Source organism: Danio rerio, chromosome 12, assembly GCF_052040795.2.
Source record: "Danio rerio strain M-AB ecotype USA chromosome 12, GRCz13ab, whole genome shotgun sequence".
Classification (NCBI taxonomy): Eukaryota; Metazoa; Chordata; class Actinopteri; order Cypriniformes; family Danionidae; genus Danio; species Danio rerio.
In genome coordinates this window covers 4,592,347-4,616,500 of record NC_141032.1, presented here as the reverse complement: position 1 = coordinate 4,616,500, position 24,154 = coordinate 4,592,347, and the positions used below count along the sequence as shown (strand labels likewise).

At 36.4% G+C, this 24,154-nt stretch overlaps 2 protein-coding genes across 2 annotated transcripts in view; one reads left to right on the top strand and one right to left on the bottom strand.

Annotated features, from left to right (window-relative positions):
- Positions 1-24,154, top strand: part of tlcd3bb (TLC domain containing 3Bb) — a 538,378-nt gene that overhangs the window by 171,786 nt on the left and 342,438 nt on the right. The gene's annotated exons all lie outside the window — the stretch shown is intronic.
- Positions 1-24,154, bottom strand: part of itgam.3 (integrin, alpha M (complement component 3 receptor 3 subunit), tandem duplicate 3) — a 35,610-nt gene that overhangs the window by 9,811 nt on the left and 1,645 nt on the right. Inside the window, exons 2-23 of the mRNA XM_087275657.1 lie at positions 23,412-24,150; positions 19,944-20,052; positions 18,498-18,601; positions 18,336-18,406; positions 18,017-18,131; positions 17,800-17,927; positions 16,821-16,966; positions 14,816-14,966; positions 14,089-14,236; positions 12,960-13,033; positions 12,502-12,619; positions 12,190-12,326; positions 8,748-8,894; positions 8,470-8,673; positions 6,029-6,162; positions 5,760-5,902; positions 4,334-4,482; positions 2,921-3,052; positions 1,429-1,499; positions 1,209-1,350; positions 945-1,043; positions 442-521 (exon numbers count right to left, since the gene is read on the bottom strand). Of these exons, the coding sequence (XP_087131783.1) occupies positions 442-521; positions 945-1,043; positions 1,209-1,350; positions 1,429-1,499; positions 2,921-3,052; positions 4,334-4,482; positions 5,760-5,902; positions 6,029-6,162; positions 8,470-8,673; positions 8,748-8,894; positions 12,190-12,326; positions 12,502-12,619; positions 12,960-13,033; positions 14,089-14,236; positions 14,816-14,966; positions 16,821-16,966; positions 17,800-17,927; positions 18,017-18,131; positions 18,336-18,406; positions 18,498-18,601; positions 19,944-20,052; positions 23,412-23,457 (2,648 nt within the window). The 5' untranslated portion in view covers positions 23,458-24,150. The remainder of the gene's footprint in view (positions 1-441; positions 522-944; positions 1,044-1,208; positions 1,351-1,428; positions 1,500-2,920; positions 3,053-4,333; positions 4,483-5,759; positions 5,903-6,028; positions 6,163-8,469; positions 8,674-8,747; positions 8,895-12,189; positions 12,327-12,501; positions 12,620-12,959; positions 13,034-14,088; positions 14,237-14,815; positions 14,967-16,820; positions 16,967-17,799; positions 17,928-18,016; positions 18,132-18,335; positions 18,407-18,497; positions 18,602-19,943; positions 20,053-23,411; positions 24,151-24,154) is intronic.

Here is a 24,154-nt window from a genome sequence, read left to right as displayed (position 1 = left end):
TTGATTCTTGAAAGAAAGTGGCCTCCTCTGACAAATCAGTATTCCTGATGCATCACATCAATAGCAAAGTCCAAATATGGCGATTACCAAAAAGAGGAAATGGCAACTTGAGACACTATTGAAACTTGGCACCCAATCACACCTTTTAGTTTCAACCTCAAACAGAAGATTCACGCTGCACCTCCACCACTCTGCAATGTATAAGAACTGGAGGTCCTGATGTTGACATTATGGTACCAGATAACACAGAAGACCTATTGCCACCTCAGTAATTCAGTGCCTCATTTTGTAGCGATTGTTTTGTGGCCAAAAGTAGGTTATTCTGTTTTTTAGCTGGGTAATCATAATGTTATACCTGATCGATGTCAATAGAATTCAAATACAATTAACATATTTGAAAAATACTGAATAAACATAAGATAACAAAAAATATGAAAATACCTGGAAACCAATGCTGTGAACGTCACCATTTGGTCAAAATGACTTTCTTTGTTAATAATATAAAGAATGTCAAACACCACCTAGAAGAATAAAGTTGTCATGATGTAATTTCATTCATTCATTCATTCATTTTCCTTTGGCTTAGTCCCTTATTTATCAGGGGTCACCACAGTGGAATGAACCACCTATAAGACATTTCCAAATACCGCACAAGAACAATAATATTTGATTCATAAGTTAGTGGAAAAGCATTGCTGAAACCTCAACAATACCATCTACAGTTAAAAAATGATTAAGCAGATAACAGAGGTCAATGTGCAAATCAATACTTTAAATTACATGTAATAAAGTACATAACATTTATACAGACCATTTATAAGTTGATGATGCACTAATCATCAATGAATGGTTCAGTTCTTGTGCGCTAGTTAAGTATAAATGAATGCATATTGATGATCCCATTTCGTAAAGTGCTACAGATCTGTCCATTGTGTTTTACTCACAGAAGAATTTCCTTCAAATATAGGGTTGTTGATCTGACAAATGGTCTCTCCTTCTGAGACTTCTTGAATGCCATCTGAAGAATAACAATTCACTCTGCCCTGCTCAAGATAATAAAAGAAAAGTATTTTCCTGATCATATAATACTCTTCTTTCTGTAGGCTCCAGTGTCCCTACAACCTAATTTAATAATAGAAACTGATGATAACAATGCATTATATTTGCTTTATTTAATCCCACATGCCCTGAGCATCATCTCGTCTTACCAGCCGAGGCAGAACTTTCCTGTAGGAAAGTCCGAAGGGATATTTGAGGCTGAACTGAGTGTGGAGTGATTTTTCTCCTCTGTTCTCCACAAACACAGACAGACTGATCTCCTGCATTATCCCAATCTCTATGTTTAAAGATCTGTAAAATATAAACATAACTAAAAAATTTACTACATCAATTTATGGCTGAATCAATACCTAGTTGCCATTAACTTACTCATTAAAGTTGAAGTCCACTTTGAGGTTGTCAACACAAAAATCTGATTCACAGTTTAGATCATAATCAACCTGTAAAATGAATATGGGTTAAGAAAGAAAAATATATAGAAAACACTTTAGTTTGTTACAACTCCCACCATTAACTACTGGCTTTTAAACCTGACTCATTCATTCATTCATTTTCTTGTCGGCTTAGTCCCTTTATTAATCCCGGGTCGCCACAGCGGAATGAACCGCCAACTTATCCAGCAAGTTTTTACGCAGCGGATGCCCTTCCAGCCGCAACCCATCTCTGGGAAACATCCACACACACACTCATACACTACGGACAATTTAGCCTACCCAATTCACCTGTATTGCATGTCTTTGGACTGTGGGGGACACCGGAGCACCCGGAGGAAACCCACGCGAAGGCAAGGAGAACATGCAAACTCCACACAGAAACGCCAACTGAGCCGAGGTTCGAACCAGCAACCCAGCGACCTTCTTGCTGTGGAGCGACAGCACTACCTATTGCGCCACTGCCTAACCCTTAAACCTGACTATTACTAATAAGTAATAAATAATTAAGTATGATTTTATTTTACATTCCTAATTCTACCCAATACCTAAACCCAGCCACTACCTTATTAACTATTATTAAGCCACTTATTAGTTGCTTATTGAGCTAAATATCTTGATGTTAATGGTTTGTTAATAGTATAAGGCCGTACTCACACTATGTATAGTTGCCTTGAACCGGGCCAAAGCACGCTTGTCCCCTCTCCCATCTACCCCGACAGCCTGTACTCACATACAATAGGGCCTGGGCACGCTTACGTTATCGGTGCTGCGCTGTTCAGAAGTGCTCTCACTCAGCACAGTGGAGATTTCTCTAGTTATATGGTTTCAGCCGTTTGTTATGCAGTGACATACAGTCAAATATTTCACCAAACAGTCCTTAGGGATGCGGTGACACGCAGTCAGATATTTCGCCGAACAGATCCACCACTTTTGGCGCTCATAAACAATCACAAAGCCCTCGTGCTGCAGGAATGAGGTCTGCTGAAGGTGCGCAGCCGTCGTGCAGTGAGGGGTGTGTGTCTTTAAAAAACTACGGGAGTTTGCATTCATTGAACAGTAAGAATAATTAATAAATCTATATGAAACAGTCCCTTAAAAATCACGTCTCGCTTTTTAGCCCAAGTGAACCGCGCTCAGGCCCACCTCTTCCAACCGAGCCAGGGCCGGCCGAGTGAACCGTGCTTGAGCCCAATTCAGCGCACTCACACTTCTCAAACGATCCAGGAACGGGCCTGGGCACGGTTCGGATAGCATAGTGTGAGTACGCCCTAAATTGTCACTTGAAATAAAGTGTGACCAAAAATTGTACAGGATGTCCCCATGTAACCTTAAATGTTTTAAATTAGTCCTAATAAACCAATGTCTTTACTAACAATATAATAAATGTGTACACATTTTTAATATACGTTTGTATAAGTTGTTTTTACCTTCCAGAGTGATTTGTCTTTTGTCCATGGTAGGAGAACAGGCTTTACATTGTCCAGCCTTTTACAGGGCAGGCCCTCAAAATTGAACTTTAATTCATTTATCAGCGGGCTGAGAAAATACTCCGTACAAGCCTGGACAAGACAAACAACTTCATAAGCATAGGACTTTTGGTGCAAATTGATGCATCTTGCTTATTCTGCAACCAAAGTAAACAATAGAGATGCTCCGAGCAGGATTTTTGCAGCCGATACTAAGTGGCGATTTGTTGTCAGGGTGATCACCCGATACCAAGTACTAATTCTGATTCTTCAAGCTTTACATAACTTTGTCATTGCATAAGCACATTCACTTCATGAGAGTGGCCAGATCAACGAGTACCAGTTGAGTTGTGATACAGTATGTCATTATCAGCTGATACCGATCTTCGGCCGATTGATTTTAGCATCCCTAGTAAGCAACATTTTGTGAATGCAGAATACCCGTATGGAGTCATTTGTAAAACAGGCAAATGAAAAAACAGTTTACATATTTTAATATTAACAAATGTGATAATTAAACAGGAAAATCCACAGCACACAAAAGAAACAAATACAAACGTACAACCCAGCACTACAGAGACCAGATTTTCGACCCAGGCTCTTTCTGAAAATGTACCCCTATATAAATTCCTGAAGAGCGCCAAGTAGGTCTCAGGATGTTTTTTTTTTTTTTTTTTTTTTTTCAGTTTTTGCACAACCCACCCACCCCACTTTCCTAAACCCAACCAACAGTGTTTTCAAAAGCATCGATTGACCTGCGCCCACCTCCTTCCCTAAACCCAACCAACAGTGTTTTCAAAAGCATCGATTGACCTGCGCCCACCACCTTCCCTAAACCCAACCAACAGTGTTTTCAAAAGCAATCCAGAAAAAAGAAAAGCCCTCCCGACGGCCTGATTTGTAACATTTTTTCAGAGTTCACCACTTTCTCACCCTGTTATTTACTTGTTTACTTTATTTCTTGCCTGCTTTCTGGAACTGTTCTTCACCAGACTCAAACCCCATCATTGTGGTCAACTCCTCTTTGTGTCTCGAGTCTGCCGATGTACTCAGCGAGCCACTGGACAAACTAGTAACAGTGGAAAAGCTGTCCACACAGAGGTAAGTGGTCAGCTTAAAAGACATCATACCACCCTGTAGCGTTTGTTTTAAAGACGAAATGCAGCCATACATCTAACTACATAATCTGCAATCTCTACAAATGTTTATAGAGCTACGTTTTCAGAATGAGCCTGGTGGCTGTTTTAATCGCAGGAAAATGGTCTCCATTCACATCTTAGACTACACAGTCTTGCTATACGCTGTAAGTTCCACTCCACCTGATTCACATTTGCCTATCCATTCATGCCATAAAATGTGTGATATGTGACTTACCTCTATGAGGAAAGGATGGTCTTTGCACACCTCCTCCAGTGTAACATTTACAGTATCACTAAGCACATGTGATTTGGTCAAGAAATGTGCTCTGTGGTTATTTTGCTTGGCATCCAGGTTTAACGTATACTCAATATTTGCAGACAAATCTGGGAAAGTAATTTTGAATAGTTATTTTTGATAAATGTGTGTGTGTGTGTGTGTGTGTGTGTGTGTGTGTGTGTGTTTATATATATATATATATATATATATATATATATATATATATATATATATATATATATATATATATGTATGTATGTACATATATATATATACATATATATACACACACACACACACACACACACACACACACACACACACATATATATATATATATATATATATACACAAACACACATGTATATATGTATATTATATGTATATGTATATGTATATATATATATATATATATATATATATATATATATATATATATATATATATATATATATATATATATATATATATATATATATGTATGTATGTATATATATATATATATATATATATATATATATATATATATATACATATATACACACACACACACACACACACACACACACATATATATATATATATACACAAACACACATGTATATATGTATATGTATATGTATATATATATATATATATATATATATATATATATATATATATATATATATATATATATATATAAATTATTAGCCCCCTGTTTATTTAAACTTTTAAAAAATATTTCCCAGGTGCTGTGAAGTTGTTGATTTTTCAAAACATTTCTGAATATAATAGTTTTAATACCTAATTTATTTTGTAATGTGCGTGCATATTGACCTTTTTTAGTCCAATACAACTAAAAAAAATAAAAAAAAACAATATTATAAAAAATACTGTGAACAATGTCCTTGTTCCGCTAAGCATTTGGAAAAAGAATACAAATTTTATTGGAGGGCAAATAATCTCAATCCAGGCTCATTCTGAATACCCACCCCTATATATATTTCTGGAGAGCGCTGAATACGGCTCGGGAGCCAATAATGTTTTCAAAAGCACAGACTGACTAGTGTTGTTTTCATCTTACCTGCATTCTGGAACTGTTCTTCACCAAACTTGAACCACATCGTCGCGGTCAACTCCGCTCTAGTTCACAAGTCCACCGACATACATGGCAAGACACTGGGCAAACTGGTAACAGCGGAAATGCCATCCATACGGAGGTAAGCAGTCAGCTGGTAGCATGAAAAGGAACTGCACCATACCACCCCATAGCATTTGTTTTAAAGGCAATATGCAGCCATATGTAGCTCAGGTTACCTAATTCGCAATCTCCAGAAATATATAGAGGGCTATGTTTTCAGAATGAGCCTGTGTTGAATAATCTTTCCCCTTAACTGTATACCTGTAATAGCGTGTTTGTATCCACTCATATTGAAGCACACAGTCAAGGTGTTTTCCAGAGGCCTTGAGCAGTTTGTTTCACTGGTGGAGATTGTGGAGCTGCTGTAGGTTACTTTCGGAACCACAGACACCATAGGTCTGGACCTGTAGTTTGTATGAAAATACACTTATATAAACATACAAAATATAGCCAATATCTAGATCAAACTGTTTCCAGAACCTATGGGTTAAGAATGACAGTTTACTACAGTCACAGGAAGAATACTGAACCTTAAAAGCAAAACTGCTCCTTTAGATCCAACAGCAATGTCTGGTAGAGTGTCTCCGCTGTGATCTAAAGAGGACTGACTCAGAGATAATCCAAAATACTGTAAACCCGAGTGCACAGATGATCCGGGAATCCTCTAAAATCACACATAATAAAAAGGAGAATGTTTAAAGTGCAAATAGAAATCATGAGTGGTTCATGGTGAAACACGCTGCACTAACATTCGTAACTTGCTGTAAACTTTTAACTAATCATTGTGCATTGTATAAGTGTAGCATTGCAGAAATGCATTGGTATTTGATTGTTTACAAGGCCTTCTTGGGGATGTTGCCTTCATATCTCTTTTAAACAAACATAGTCCCGCGGACGTTTCTAGAGACAGCGGAATACATCCCGGGGGGTACGTACGACCGCGTAAATTTTTTTCAAGCGAACGCTGCGGGGCGGTGTGACACTATACTAGTCAATCATCCGGTCAGGCAGACAGCAACCTCTGGTGGGTTCACACGAGAACAGTGCGGGCGCGAACCACACTCGCGAGAGGCGTCTGAGACCCAAAAAAGCGCACAACAGCGGCCTCTTGCGGATTCGCAAAATCAAAAACTGCAGCCGTACGTACCCGCCGGGACGTATTCCGCAGTCTCCAGAAACGTCCACGGGACTACGTTTCCACAATAAGCCCGGGTTGCCATTTTCAGAATTTTTATTCTCTCTGTTCCTTTTGTTCGGACTGAATTAGGTAAGAAGGCTTTTACGTACAGTATGTACACGGCTTCATCTGGTTGGAATATTCTTGATTCTATACTGAAATCACAAAATGTGTGTCTTTGGACTGTTTGGACTGTCATTCCAAGTCCATCGCTCATCAAATGGAGGGTGATTCTAAGATTTATAATTGTATAAGTGTTCTTAATGTGTAGTTTGCTCTTTTAAAGTCTGTCAATTCTGACTTGCTCTTCATTTGGCCAGGACAGTCCTGTAAAAGAGATTATTAATCTCAGAGAGTCTTTTCTGGTGAAACAAAAAGGAGGGTAAGAGAAATAATCAGCCCTGCCATTAGAAGAGAGGCAATATGGAGAATGCACAACCTGACGTAAATCTTTAATAAAGTTGTCAAAATGGACAGCATCCAAAACATCTTTACAATGTCCTCCAGCATGTTAGCTGAATATGTCACATGATTACATCACATGACTAAAACGTGTCATCATTTTCGAAAGCCTCTTAGTTTCTGTAACTACCCAGTGCAAATATTAAAAGACGATGTCAATGATTTTCGATGTGGATGATTAAATTAGCATCACCTTGCTTAATTAGGGTATACAGTATGTTTATTGGTAGCTCCAATTGTATTGGGAGCATCACTTTAGTAGACTAGTGGCTTATTACCAGCCAATTTTTAAGAAAACTTCTACTAATAAAAAGCAAATTAAGAGTCTATTAGGCTAAAAGTCATGTTAATAGTGACAATTTTACCTTACAATAAAGTGTGACCAATATTTTGTATTCTGTATTCCCTATTGAGTATTCCACCTATGCAAATACCCCATAAAATGTATATGGATGACAATAAAGAAATGGTAAAAGGTAGAGACAAAACTGAAAAACTGCACTGTAAATTATATCTGCTAATAAACACTTGGTATTTTGTGATTCACAAGTGTTTTCTGTTCATTTAGGGTTGTGAATAGCATTATGGGATGTTGATCTCTGCTCTGTTGACTTTTGATGCTGAAAATTCAACTCTACAGTTCAACAAAGTGACTTTTATTTACTCTTTGGGGAGATGGGGACCCAAATACAGTTTATTAACTCTGAGTCAGGCAGGCGATGGTCAAAGCAGGAGCAAACTGAAGCATGAGGGTAATCCAAAAGCTTAGTTGTGTTAACAGGCAAAATGGTCTATACAGGTGGCCAAGCAACATACTGTACACGAGGGAACAAGGCAAAGCTCAAAAGCACGACTAGACAAGGGAACGCTTACAGCAAACAAGACTCAGCACTGTGTCCAGGATATCAGTCCATGATGAGCTTTCAGCTGGGTGTACATGATCAGGTGTGATCCGGAACTGGTGTGTGAGTGAAGTGCCTGATGGGAAATGTAGTGCAGTTCAGTGGCAGAATTTTAGTTCGAGGGATAGTGAGTGTTTCCAGTGATCTGCAAAGACTAGATCGCTGGTGAACGTGACAAATGTATAAAGAAATAAGTCTGTAAAAAAAAGTTCACTTGAAGGTTTCTGTACCGTAATATACAACCACCCAGACAATATATCACTTCAATAAAAATGATAATAAAAGTCAACTTTTCAAGGTTAAAAGTTGATCAAGATCCAATAATGCAATTCAAAAGCATAAATAAACAAGGAAAATAAAACATGAATCACAAAATACTAATTTACAAAAATGTTTTACAGTGTAATGCTGAGTCCTAAAAGTGGAAAACCTGTGAGTATGTCGGATTTATTCGATCTGTGCCTCCATTGAAGATGTAGATGCTGCCATGTCCGTCTTCCTCTAACGGAGCACCAACCAGCACATCCCTATAACCATCACCATTCAGATCTGCTGGACTGGCCAGAGAAGAGCCAAAGCGACCCCTCTGACCGGCCATGCCCACCAGCACCACATCAGAAAAACTGAAGTATGGCTGCAAAAACGAACGGAAAAAGGGTTTAAAGGTATATGAGATTCCTAATGTCTGGAATTTATATTTCAACCTACCAGTCGAGAGTAAAAGTACACAAAAACTCTGCCTTCAGAATGAGAGTCTGTATATGTGGGTGCAGATATTAATAGAAGATCTGTTTTCGAGTCAGAGTTCAGATCGACTACACAGACCTCAGCTCCAAAGTATGAACCAATCTGAGGCTAAGAAAGAAGAAAAATTTATGAATTACGCTTTAATAGGCAAGTTTATTTATATAGCACATTACATACACAGTGGCAATTCAAAGTGCTTCACATAAACAGAAATAAAAACAACCCAAGCTCATTCTGAAATGGTAGCCCTGCGGACGTTTCTGGAGACCACGATTTACGTGGCCAGAGGTACGTATGGCAGCATTTGGTTTTTTCGAGCGAACACTACGGGGCGGTGTGACGCAGCTCCTCTTCTTCACGCTTGCTCGCTGGCTGTCACGGCTCACTCACCTCTGTGTGGAGGGCTTTCTCGCCACAACCAGTTTGTCCGCTTAGCTCGCAGTGTTACGTCGGTGGAGCGGAGGCCCAGAGGAGGAGGAGCCGGCCGCGGTGACGACCGGGTTCGAGTCCGGTTAAGAGCGCTTCCAGAAGTCAGGTAAGATGAAAAACAAAATCCAAAAAATAAAAGTTTGTGAGTTCGTGACAGGGCGAGAATGCGGCGAAATCAAAAAACACGGTAAAGGGCTTTTGCTTTTCTTTTCTGGACGGCTTTTGTAAATCGTCGCTTGGGTTTAGGGAAGGAGGTGGAGGAGGGAGGCTGGGTCGGCCGATTGGCTGGCCGCCTGGTCGATCGTTCAATCATTCAGTCCGTCAGTCGGACAGACGGTCACTCAACAGCGGCCTTCGCCGGCTTTTCGTGTGAGAACAGCTTGGACGCGAACGGCGCGCGCTCCTGAGTGGCGTCCGAGATGCGAAAAAGTGCGGCACAGCGGCCTCTCACGGATTCGCAAAAACAAAAACTTCCCAAATGCGTACCTCCTGGGACATATTTAGCCACCTGCAGAAACGTCCACGGGGCTACATTGTCACAATGAGCCAGGGTTGAATAAAAAAGACAAGGATAGGAAAATAAACAACAAATAATATAAACTAGTAAAACAGCTTAAAATGTGTTAAAACAGGTTAGAAAAGAATAAAAAAGAAAAGAAAAACATAATAGTGAAATCTTTCGGACGCAGCACAGTGCTCATTTAGTAAAGGCACAGCTAAACAGATGTGTTTTCAGTCTTGATTTGAATGTGCCTAATGTTGGAGCACATCTGATCAGTTCTGGAAGCTGATTCCAGCAGCGAGGGGCATAGTGGCTGAAGGCCGATTTCCCCCTGCTTTGACTGAACTCTTGGGATTTCTAGTTTATATGATCCTAAAGATCTGAGTGAACTGTTGGGTTTGCGTTCAGTCAGCATATCTGTTGTATATTGAGGTCCTATGCCATTTAGGGATTTATAGAATACTTTAAAATCTACTCTGAATGTAACTGGGAACCAGTGTAAAGACCTGAGGACAGGTTTGACATGCTCTAATTTCCTGGTTCTGGATCCAGGCCACAATGTTCTGGATGAGCTGTAACTGTCTGACTGTCTTTTTGGGAAGGCCTATAAGGAGGCCGTGACAGTAATCCACCCTGCTGCTGATAAAACCATGAACTAGTTTCTCTAAGCCTTCACTGGAAACAAAGCATCTGCTTCTTGCAATGTTTTTAAAAAAATAGTATGATGATTTACTGACTGCTTTGACTATTGAAACTCAGATCTGACTTCAGAGTCACACCAAGATTATTGACCTTAATTTTCGCTGTTTCACCTTTAGTGCCAAGGTACGCATTCACCTAGAGAACTTCATCTCTGTTCCCAAACACAATCACTTCAGTTTTCTCTTTGTTTAACTGAAGAAAGTTTTGCCATATCCAATTGTTCATTTCATCAATGCACTGGCAGAGGGTGTCAATGGGGCTGTAGTCATTAGGCAGTAAGGCTAAGTAGATCTGAGTGTCATCAGCATAGCTGTGGTAGGAGATTTGGTGCTTACTCATTATTTGGCTTAGAGGGAGCATGTAAAGGTTGAACAGGAGAGGTGCTAGAATTGAGCCTTGTGGGACTCCACATGCCATGGGTGTCCACCCTGACCTATGGTCACCTACTGACATGGTAACCTCTCCCTTAAAGGTAAGATCTGAACCATTTGAGGACCGTGCCAGATAGCCCAACCCAGCTTTCCAGCCTATATAATGTGTACACATTTGAAGAAATGTTCTTTAAAGTGCCCATATTTGTGTTTTTCTCCATTTCAACTGTTCATGTAGTGTGTGATTTTAGCTGGGAATATTAAAAGATATAAGTGCAGATACATTGACTTATTGTGTATCACAGTTGAAAGCTGCTGAATGTAAATGAATGTAAAATGTCATTCTATTTCAAATATTTCTTGAAGGATGTTTAAGAGAGAGATTTTTAAGAGAGAGACAATTTTCACAATTTCCCTTTATTTATTTATTTATTTATTTATTTATTTATTCATTCATTCATTCATTCATTCATTCATTCATTCATTTTTATTTAGTTTATTTATTTTGACTGAAATAAAGTCTATTTTTAGTCTTACAGATGAATACAATTAGTCCCCTAAAGACATTTCTATTGATTAGCTACAGAACAAACCCCTGTTGTCCAATGATTTGCCTAATTAATGTAATTAGGTCTTAAAATTGCACTTTTAGCTGAATATTAGTATCTTGCGAAATAACTAGTAAATTATTATTGCAAGTTTATTAGTTATTGATTAGTCATTTAAAAGCTGTTAAAATAACTAATAATTGAGTTATTATTTATTATTATAAATTTGTTTATTAATTACTAATTAATAACTATTAGTTAATTTGTTAATTACGGTATGTTTAAAATGTGTTGAAATTGTTTTAAAAATAACAATAACAATGAAAATGTCTTAGGAGAGCTAATAATTTTGCCTTGTAACATATACGCAAATTATTAGCCTGCGGGTTTTCATTAACTGCTCACAAATATTAATTGCTTTAAGCTTGAATTGTGTTTTGAAAGACTGGATCCTCCAAAATTATGCGGATAATATTATGTTTCTATCTTCAATAGACATAAATTGATTGCGTATGACCAGCCTGATCTCATGAGGAAACTTAAGTATTTTATGTTTTGTCAGTTTAGTGGCTAATTCGCACAAATTCGTACGAGTTCAGTCATACAAAAATGTACAATTTTAAAAAGCAGGCATGGTCATTGGGTGATGAGCAAATCGTACTAAATTGTACGAATTAGATCATATGAATTCAAACGAATTAACCACTAAATCAAAAATTTACGAATTGCTGTGAGATTGCGTTGGTATGACCACAAACACAATATTAGGAACATTTAAAATAGTTTAACAGTGGCATTTTAACCTTACCCTTGAACTGAGGCTTATAAATAACTGGGAAATATTTGTGTACCTTGGGTGAATCCACCAGCATGTTAGTTGTGTTATCTCCAATTTCTGAAATGCTCACTTGTCCTTTATGCATGAATCGTGGTGCTCCCATAATAACAAACTTTTTCTTAGATTGTGCTGCTATTGCCATTGAATAACCTACAATAATTGGATAACAAAAGGTTTATTATAAGATTATATACACTCAGCTTAACAATAATTCATAATATGCGTTCATTGTGTATATAAAAGAGAAACTACAGTACAGCAGTATCATTCCATGTACAGATTGTGGGTGACTAAAATACACAAATGTGTTATAGTAGAGTCTCACCTAAATAACTATCTTGCTCAATTCCCATGTGGAAGTGTGATGAATCTCCATTTTGAGAGTACTCTTGATATCCACCCTTACCTTGGAAAGCGCCCACAGCACTCATAATCAGGCTCACCTAAACAAACAGTTTTGTATTTTTTATCTGCACAATTTCTCATGCTCTCAGTAACCACCAACATCCAAAACTGGAGTAATGATGCTGAAAATTCATACAATACTTGTACATAACAATATTCATAACAATACTTGTACTGTACTGTATATACACTTAAGTTTCAAATCAGTTTAAATGATTGAATGTCAACAGGTGAAAATTTTCTTTGAGATTTTCGAAGCATCAATGAAAACCCTTTCTTGTGCTTCTTGTCATTGTATTGTTGGCAGTTAAATTTGATGATATAATTTGGTATTGATATTCTTTGATATTTCTTTGATCGTCTTTGATATTTTGTTACATTTGATGTAAACGCTGCACTAAACCCCTCCTGAGCAAACTCCATTGTGGCAGAATCTCCAGTAGACTGGACTCCTGAAAAGAAAAGAAAACAAATAATCTAGTAAACACAATGTAAAAAAAATCCATAAAATTTATTGTAAAAAAAACAGCATCTGTGGTTGCCAAGTTTGTACTGTTTTTATTTTATTATACGGTAAATTACCGTATTGCAATAATGTACAGTGGTAATACACAAATTCTTTGAAGTACTCTACACATTATACTTTTGTTACACTGACAAAAACACAACCATGACCATGTGATGAGAAACTCATACACGCTCTTAGAAATGAAAAGTACGCGAGCTGTCACTAGGTTGGTATCTTTTCAAAAGGTACACGTTTGTACTTGAAGGGTCCATATTGGTATTTGAAAAGTGTATATTAGTACCTACACATTTTAAAAGGAACACTTTTGTACTTTTTAGGTATCAATATGTACCCTTGAGATATTATTATGGACCTTTTATGTAAAAATTTGTACCTTTTGAAAATGTACCACCCCACTGACAGCTCGTGTACCTTTATTTCTGGAGGGCAGTATATTGAACCAATGCTTATCACATTGAAGAATGAGAAAGAATGAGTCTGGCTCGAAGCACCTTCTGCTCTAAATGGTTTGTTGATGCTCATTTCCTAACTAAAAACGTGTTGTCTCTGCCTTATATGAGATGACCACATCTTGAGTAAATGGTGACAATTGTAGAATGGGGATGAGTGTGGGACACAGAGAACCATCTCATACAATGAGGTGTCGAAACAACATTAACACACAGAGAACAGCTGTGGCAACAGCCAAGGAGCAAATTCATTAACATCAAAAGGCAGTAAATTAAAATTGCATAAAAGGTTCAGTGTTCATTCTGACTCAGATGAACCCAGGGTATTGCCATGTACTGTGAGACTGTTTATCTTAATTAACATCTTCCTTGAGATCTTCTACATTTTCTTATAACACTAATTTAGAATGCGCTCTGCGTCATTTACTATCATGAAAATAAACAACACTAAAGTTATATATATATATTTTTTTTTTTTTTTTTTTTTTGCAGCTTAATTACTTGGTTAACATGACATCTGTCAACATACCTTCAATTGCGATGTTCTCCTCCAGTTGTTCACGAATATTATCTAGTGCATCAAAGTCAGTGACGTTAAACACATATTCAGCAGCCGGAGCGGATGCAATCGTTTCTAACTGCTGCTGTGACTCGAAATCATCAAACGCTTCACCAATCTTTCAGAATAAAAAAAACAAGACAGATATTTTGGGGGTCAATCAGACATTTTGTGCTTTTATAGCTCGTGCTGTAATGCAGATGCATTAATAAAAGCACATAAATCAAACACTGACTTTGTCATCATTTACTCTACAGATATTAGAATTATTCGCCCTCCTGAATTATTAGCAGGATTACTATATATTTTCCCCAATTTCTGTTTAACAAAATAAGACACATTTCTAAACATGATAGATTTAATAACTCATTTAATAATTGATTTCTTTTATCTTTGTCATGATGACAGTACATAATATTTTACTAGATATTTTCAAGATACTAGTGTTCAGCTTAAAATGACATTTAAAGGCTTAACGGGGTAAAGTTAGGATAATTACGCAAGTCCTAACCAAATGATGGTTTGTTCTGTAAACAATCAAAAATGCATTGCTCTGTGAAACAAATTCAAAGGAGGGCAAATAATTTAGACTCTCTTTTTATCCAAAATATCAAAGCAGAGCACTTTTTGCCTGCAGTGTTTTGCTTTAGTGGGTGTGTGTTTGCTTCTCAAGCTTTAAGGCCTTATTTCAGCATACCCCAACAGCAAATCGGATGATATTCTTCTTTTCCGCCCTTTCGACAGCACCTTTGAGATGAGGATGATCATTTGATGTGCCGTCGGTGATAACAATTAAGATTTTAATAGCAGATTGCCTCAATCCCCCTTCAGGTATGAAGAGCTCGTCCCTGTTTATTGGGAGGGGAATTGATCATGTAAAATCAAGCACATTATGTAAAACTACTATCGTAAGCCACAATATGCATGTACAGTTAAACATGATTAGCCCTCTTGTGAAATTTTATTTTTATTTAAATGTATTTAATTAAATATATTGGATTATTTATCAAAGATAATATACAACAAGATGTTTCAGTTACTTTTAAAGATATTATTTGTGGTTATTCTGAACCTGTCTCTGAAGAAAAGCTTGTTTTGTTATAAATTTAATTTATTTTCCTTGTAAATTCCATATCCACAAATGCAAGTTTACTAATACCAATATTATAATAATAACCATATCTTCCTGTTTTTTTTTGTTTTTTTTTTGCAAAAATTGTCATTATTTAAACATAATTTCATTATCTGAATATAAGAAAGCAAACAGAACTATTTTGTAATGACTTTAATTATGTACTGTAATAGATTATTAAATGTCTTACCCTCAAGTTGATTTAATTTTCTTTATTATTATTTTTCTTTTTTTTTCACTCTCTCTTGTATTTTTTATTGACCAAATAATTCATAATCTGTATTGTACACAAATACAAATATTAATACAAACATGTCAACTGTTTTTTGCAAAAAAAAAAAAAACATTAAGTAGGTTAAAAGAGCATTGATTTTTTTTCTCTCTTTTTTCTTTTTTGTTTGGCTGTAATTAAAAAACTAATTAATTATAATAAAAAATGTAAAATCTGCTTGGGTCAATAATAGTAGACCGTTAAGATTTATAATAATAATAATTTCTTAAATTTATATAGCCCTTTTATGAACACACAAAGCACTTTACACATTTTTGAGGGGAATCTCCTTATCCACCACCAGTGTGCAGCATCCACCTGGATGATACGGCGGCAGCCATATTGTGCCAGACTGCACACCACACAACAGCTGATTGGTGGAGAGGAGACAGAGTGATGAAGCCAGTTATGATTTGGGGATGGTTAGGATGCCAAGATGGACAGAAGTCAATAGGCAAATTTGGCCAGGGTTTAACTGACACTCTTGTTCGAAGGACATCCAGGGATTTTTAATGACCACAGAGAGTCGGGACCTCGTTTTAATATTTCATCCGAAAGACGACGCTCACTGAGCAGTATAGAGTCCTCTTTACTATACTTGGGCGTTAGGACCAACACAGACAGCAGGTTGAGCACTCCCTACTGGTCTCACTAACACCACTTTCAGCAACAACCTAGCTTTCCCATGCGGTCTCCCTTCCAGGTAATGACCAGACCCTGCTCAGCTTTAGTGGGCGACCATGTGAGAGTTGTAGAGATCTAGCTGCTGGCATTTTTTTTTTTTTGTTTTTTTTTTTTTTGACATGCCTAATTAATCTAATTAAGCCTTTAAGTTGCACTTTAAGCTCAATACTAGCATATTACAAAATAGCAGGTAAAATATTATGTACTGGCGTCACAGCAAATAAAAGAGTTATTAGAAATTAATTTATTAGAAATTTAATTTATTAGAAATTAATTTTAAAATGTGATAAACATTTCACAGGAGGGCTCAAAATTCTTAATAATAAGAATAATTAATAATAATTCTTTGCAGTTTCTGAGTAAAAGATTTCAGTGTTTTCCTCCAAACCTATGAATGTTCACTTAATAAATAAATCCATTTAAAAGGTTTTAAAATAAACATCAGATTTATAACAAATAGGATTATAGTCAATTAAAACCATTAACCTAAAGCTATTTTTTGTATGCATAACTTTGCGAATGCATAACTTTGTCATAGCACAAGTTCGTGAATGACCTTTACACTGATACATTGTTGAAGAGCCGCTCATACTAATGGCATTAGAGGTGACTTACACAAGTCTATTAATAGCCTTTGCGGTGAAGGTCCATCCTTTCTGATGCTTTATCTCTGCTATTCTTGTTCTCCATGTATCAATGTCTTTGACTGGTTCAAACATGGAATGAATTTCAGAACCAGTTGAAAACTGTGTGACAGCAAACTATAAGACAAGAAAACAAACACAGTTGGATGATTTTTTTCTTAAATGGTGGTGGGCTGCAGGGTCAGTAATTTAAAATGATTAGTTATAAGCAACCCAAGCTCATTCTGGAAACGTAGCCCCGCTGACGTTTCTGGAGACCGGTACGTAAGGCCGCGTTTAGTTTTTTTCGAGTGAACGCTGCGGGGCGGTGTGGCGCCGCTCCGCTCCTCCTCTTCGCGCTCGCCGGCCGCCTGCGAGTGGAGGGCTTTCCCGATGCAACCAGTTTGTCCGCTTAGCTCACAGCATTGCGTCGGCGGAGGGGAGGCCCCAGAGGAGGAGGAGCCGGCTGCAGGGACGACGTCAGGGATCGAGTCTGGGGAACAGTGGTTCCAGAAATCAGGTAAGATGAAAAACTGAATCCGAAAAATAAGGGCGAGAACGCCGCGGGATCCGAAAACGCGGTCGAAATCGAAGACAAGGGCTTTTGCTCTGCCGATCCGGTAGCTTTTCGCGCGAGAACAGCGAACGGCGCGCGCTCCCGAGAGACGCCCGAGATGCAAAAAAGCGCGCACAGCAGCCTCTCGCGGATCCGCGAAAACAAAAACCGCTCGAATATGTACATCCCGGGACGTATCTCGTGGTCCGCAGAAACGTCCGCGGGGCTACGTTTCCACAAGGAGCCCGGGTTGGTTATAAGGCTTACAAAAACAAAAACAAGAGAGCTGATCCAATATGCCTTCAGCAATTGTTGTTGTTTTTTTGTGCAAACCCCTTTTAATTTCTGACCTTGCTGGTGAACAATGTAAACCATTGTAGTATAAAGTAAGTCTTGAAATCCTCAAAACAAATACCTGAGCATTGCATGTTGAAAAGCTCTCGATTATTGTTATAACAAATGTTTTCATTTTAATGAAATCTTCGTCTTCTACGCTGCTGGAGCCGTCCATCAGAAAAGCAATATCTATTTCTAAAGGGCAGCCTGTGAAAGAGCAGTTCATGATTAGACTATCACAAAATCTAAACAAAATGACACATTAAAATCAATTATGAACTCCTCGTTTGACTTACTTCTCACAGCACCCGGTATAGGAGCACTCGCTTCATTGTTCTCGCTTATTTGAAAGCACATGCCGTTGAGTGTAGTCAGAATCTTGCAGTCTTTAGGGATGGTGGGACCACAGACCTGAGCGAGAATGAAAGGTTTTTATTGTACCTATAAATATGTATGTTTGTCATGATGGAACATGCAACCTTAGTTGGCCAATGATGGTTTTGGAAAACTCACCCCCAGTCCATGTAGAAACAAAACAAATTACAAATAGATAATTGAATCATTGGCTCAAATGAGTCATTCAAAACCATGTCTGAAGATGAAGATAATACTTACCACTGAATTAGATGAGTGTGTATCCTTAGCCATAGAAAGTCCAAGAGACATGTTAACAGCTTCAGAGGGCACTTACAAGGTATAAATAATTAAAAATGCTTACATCTTACATAAAAAAAAACATGTTTAGTTTTAAAAAAGAAACATGACACATTTAAATACCATTAATTGTCAGAGGCTGGCAAGTTTCCTGTAAAATGGCGCAGCTGTACACTTGTCCTCTAGCATCACGGCTGGACTGAACTGAAGGATCACTCACAAGCAAACTACAGGAAAGGCAAGGGAAAACATGTATTTGTCGGTGGTAAAAATGTTTTAGTGTAGCCTACTGTATGTTGTGATGAGTTGACCTTTCAATTTTCCATTAACTCACAATTCATATAAAATCAAAACAAAAAAAATCAAGTTTGACAAACTAAAATTAAGCTTTCAAAACTGAATCCATCAGGTTCAGCTAACTAAAATGAAGCTTCAAAACTGAGTCCATCAAGTTTGGCTAACTAAAGTAAAGCTTCAAAACTGAATCCAAGTTCAGCTAACTAAAGTGAAGTTTTCAAAACTGAATATAATAAGTTCGCCTAACTAACGTGAAGCTTCAAAACTGAACCCAACAAGTTCGTCTAACTAAGGTGAAGCTTCAAAACTGAATATAATAAGTTCGGCTAACAAAAGTGAAACTTCAAAACTAATTCCAACAAGTTCGTCTAACTAAAATGAAACTTCAAAACTGAACCCAACAAGTTCGTCTAACTAAGGTGAAGCTTCAAAACTGAATATAATAAGTTCGGGTAACAAAAGTGAAGCTTCAAAACTGAATCCAACAAGTTCAGATGGCTAAAGTGAAGCTTCAAAACTAAGTCCATCAAGTTTGGCTAACTAAAGTGAAGTTTTCAAAACTGAATATAAAAAGTTTGGGTAAAAAAAGAGAAGCTTCAAAACTGAATCCAACAAGTTCAGATAGCTAAAGTGAAGCTTCAAAACTGAATCCAACAAGTTCGGCTAACTAAAGTGAAGTTTCAAAACTAAATATAATAAGTTCGGATAGCTAAAGTGAAACTTTAAAACTGAATATAATAAGTTTGGCTAACTAACGTGAAGCTTCAAAACTGAATCCAACAAGTTCGGCTAACTAAAATGAAGCTTCCAAACTGAATCCGTCAAGTTTGGCTAACTAAAGAGAAGATTCAAAACTGAATCCAACAAGTTCAGATAGCTAAAGTGAAACTTCAAAACTGAATATAATAAGTTTGGCTAACTAACGTGAAGCTTCAAAACTGAATCCAACAAGTTCGGCTAACTAAAATGAAGCTTACAAACTGAATCTGTCAAGTTTGGCTAACTAAAGAGAAGCTTTAAGACTGAATCCAACAAGTTCGGCTAACAAAAATGAAGCTTTAAAACTGGATCCAACAAGTTTGGCTAACTAAAATGAAGCTTTAAAACTGAATCCAACAAGTTCGGCTAACTAAAATGAAGCTTTAAGACTGAATCCAACAAGTTCGAAATTTTCAAAACTTCATTTTAGTTTGTTAAACATATTGGTTAACTGAGTTTTATAAGTTGAATCAACGGCAGTTTTTTTTAAGTGTAATCTGTGCTTTTCCTCACCTTGTTTTATCTCTTTGTATCACTCTATAGCCAAAGCCAACATCATTATTTCTAGTGAAACATTTCCAAGCGACTGGATCGATGTTGAAGGTCAGCACTGCCTGAAATGCTGGACAAACACATCAACACACAAAAACAAATCAGACGAAAACAAATGTATTATTCAGAAGAATATTATCTAATACTGAAAACAATTGTTACTTGCTATTTTTGCAAATATCAAAGCAACATTCTTAATTTAAGATGTAATAATAATAATAATAATAGTCTTGTACAACTGATTCAAGGGAAAAACTGTCTATCTTTCATGTCGCATTGTAATATTTTGTTTAGCTAAAATTAATTTAGATGCCAGACTTAATATGTTTATTTAGTTAACATATTTAGTAAAAAAAAAATTTTTTAGATGTTTGTGCTGTAAAACAAGATTGTAATTTGTGGTCATCTGGTGCCAAATTTATCATACATTATATGACTATTTTCCCCTCTCCTGCTCTCTCATATTTTGGTTCTAAGCCTTGACACATTAAAAAAAATGCACTGCTAATGTGTGGGTTTACAGTTGAATCTAATTTAGCTTTTAACTTCTCCTTTTTCATGTGAAGTATTAGCAAAGCAATGCCTTAGAGAAGCTAATGCTCATTTCCAGAACTGTTTCAGGAACTACAGAAACTATTTATTTAATGCATAAATACTGTAAGTGATAAATAAGATGCCTTCTGCATGACAGACTTAAAATGGAGTTATCAGAATCTTTTTTTTTTTTTTTTTTGCTAGTAGTCAAGAGAGATTTAATGTTGATAGAATGTAATATTACATTTAGAATGAACAAATAACTGGGAAAAATGAATCAAGAATAAAAAAGATATAATTTATCTTGAAAAAAACAAACAGAAATAGACTCATCTGGAGAAGGCGAGTAACTTTCAACCTTTATAATGCATAAAATAAACTAAAACAATTACTGTTAAAAACGATCATAAGCCATACTGTATACCTCATCTACAACTTCTCATAAACAAGTGTCAAAACGATCAGAAAAGTGGCAGATTAATATTATTATTATAGGATATTATATTATAGAATATTATGAGCATGGACCGCCTTTTGATTAATTAAGACAAAATGATCAATAATTTGAAATGTTTAATATATATATATATATATATATATATATATATATACATACATACACACAGTTGAAACGAGAGTTATTAGCCCCCTTTGAATTATTTATTCTTTTTATAAATATTTCCCAACAAATTTTTAACAGAGGAGGGAAATTTTCACAGTATGTCTGATAATATTTTTTCTTCTGGAGAAAGTCTTATTTGTTTTATTTTGGCTAGAATAAAAGCAGATTTAAAAAATTTTAAACACCATTTTTAGGTCAAAAGTATTAGCCCCTTTAAGCTATATATTTTTTCGATAGTCTACAGAACAAACCATCGTTAAACTATAACTTGTCTAATTATCCTAACCTGCCTAGTTACCCTGATTAACCTAGTTAAGCCTTTAAATGTCATTTAAAGCTGTATAGATGTCTTGAAAATTTTCTCTCATCATTGCAAAGATTAAATAAATCAGTTATTAGAAATGAGTTATTAAAACTATTATGTTTAGAAATGTGTTGACAAAAATCTTCTCTCCAATAAACAAAAACTGGGGCGAAAAAAACAGGGGAGCTAATAATTCTTACTTCAACTGCATGTTTACACATGAAATGAAGTTAACCAGACAAACCATGACATATGTTGTGTTCATATTGTCTGCAAATACAAGTCAAAGTAAATTTGGAATCACTATAGTTTCTTTTTATTTACGTTTTCCATAGGGTTCCAGCTTTTTCTGATTTGGGGTTGTAGAAAATGTTTGCATGTCACGTGGAATGAACGCATTGTATTACTGGCAGACTGAAGGGAAGATTTGAAGAGGAAGATTGGTAGCTCAGATAAGGAACTTGCTAAACCATTGCAGTTAAGTAATCACAGAAAAAATAAACTCCTATCCTCATTTACTCTCACTCCGCTTGCTCTGTTACCACAAAACATTTTGAAGAACATTGCTTACCAGACAGCCAATGGTAACCACTGATTTCCATAGTAGGAAAAGATAACACATTAGAGGATCTTTATATATATATATATATATATATATATATATATATATATATATATATATATATATATATATATATATATATATATATATCTTCTTCTTTTGTGTTTTAAAGAAATGTGTTTATTTTGGGGTGAACTATCCCTTTAAGAAGCAGTATTTGCACTACTTGCAGTTTCTCAATCAGAACTTCGAGTTCGACTACAACAATATTAACAGTATAGCTCTTCACTTGTCCCAAAACCTATATGAGCTATAGAAGATGTTTTAAAGAATGCTAGTTTCTGGCACCCATCGAGTTCCATTGTACTATTTTCCCTACTATTGAAATAAATGTGTGCCATCAGCCAGCATTCTTCAAATATTTTCAACAGAAGAAAGAAACTGATAATAACGACTTAACTGTCGCCCCAACTTTTTGAACATCGATATGAAAACAGCATGTTCAACTTAAATGAATGTGAATTTTCAATGCTTTGGTGCAAAGATTTAAGCTTGGTCACATTTTACAGACAATAGACGTCAGATTGAAGTGAAAAAAAAAAGTTAAATAAAACAAGTTGTGTGCCTTTATCTTTATGAAAAGAAAAGTTAATATAATACATAAAATTTATATTTTCGCAAGGCATGTTCTAGTCAAAAATTTACCGAAAATGAAGGCTTAATATCTAAACAAAATATATTCCTAATTTGAAGTTGATATCTCAAACAATTACCATTTCACATAGCTTTTATTTGGCCACAGTACCAAACATGACTACCAGATGACATTCAGTTAACATTGATGACCACACAAGGTCGCCCCCTATGTTTTCAGGAATATTATCTGTATTTTTTCCATACTTTTCATACCATTCTAAAGTAGTAATGGGCAGTTTTGCAGAATTTAATTTGAATCTGGCCTCTGAAAAAACATCTAAAAACATTTAAACAAAATTTTACATGTGGATTGCTGTAGCAAAGTAATACTTTACTACTCCGATAAGTATCCTTGTTGCAAATTAATAAACAACTGTTGCTCAGTGATATCTATCAAACATTCCTCACCATATGGAAGTTCTAAATTTTAAGCTTTCAAATTATATACAGTTAGTCATCATTGCTTTAAGTTTAGACTACAGTCTTACAGCTTACAAATGTAACCGTAAAAGGTCCCACAGGTTGTAGGGTGGCATTAAATGTGTTTTAATCTATTACTTTTCCAACATAACATGACATATAACATGAAAATTCAGGGAAAAGACGGTTGACTGCCTGTTTAACATGTTCGCAACAACACATTCAAAATGCATACTCGATTTCACATTACATTAATGAAGATCAACATGGAAAACCGTTGAACTGTCTTACCACAAAACAGGTTCAAACAGATGCAAAAATCCCCGTCCATGTTCATGCCAGGGTCAGTTGTGGATGCCAACCGCTAGATAAATGTAAAACAAAGACAGAGCAAGAGTATTTGCTGAAAATGATGAAAAGGACCGTGCACATGACTAAGCAAGTGTGGCCAAAGAAAGATAAAATCAAGCATTGCATTTAGCCCGGAAATGACTTTAAACTTTATGTTCTCGGGATGAAACATCATCATGCTGAACTCAACAGTCCAACTGCTTGTTAACATAAATTTCTAATCCGCCAATAACATGGCAGCAACTTATTGTATTCAGGCATGGTCAAGACGATCTGCTGCAGTTCAAATCAATCATCAGAATGGAGAAGAAAGGTGATTTAAGTGACTTTGAATGTGGCATGGTTGTTAGTGCCAGACGGGCTGGTCTGAGTATTTCAGAAACTGCTGATCTACTGGGATTTTCACGCACAACCATTTCTAGGGTTTACAGAGAATGGTGTGAAATAGAGGAAATATCCAGTAAGCTGCATTTCTGTGGGTGCAAATGCCTTGTTGATGCCAGAGGTCAGAGGAGAATGGCCAGACTGGTTCCAGCTGATAGAAAGGCAACAGTAACTCAAATAAGCACTTGTTGGAACCGAGGTCTTCAGAAGAGCATCTCTGAACACACAACACGTCCAACCTAGAGGCGGATGGGCTACAGCAGTAGAAGACCACACCGGGTGCCACTCCTGTCAGCTAA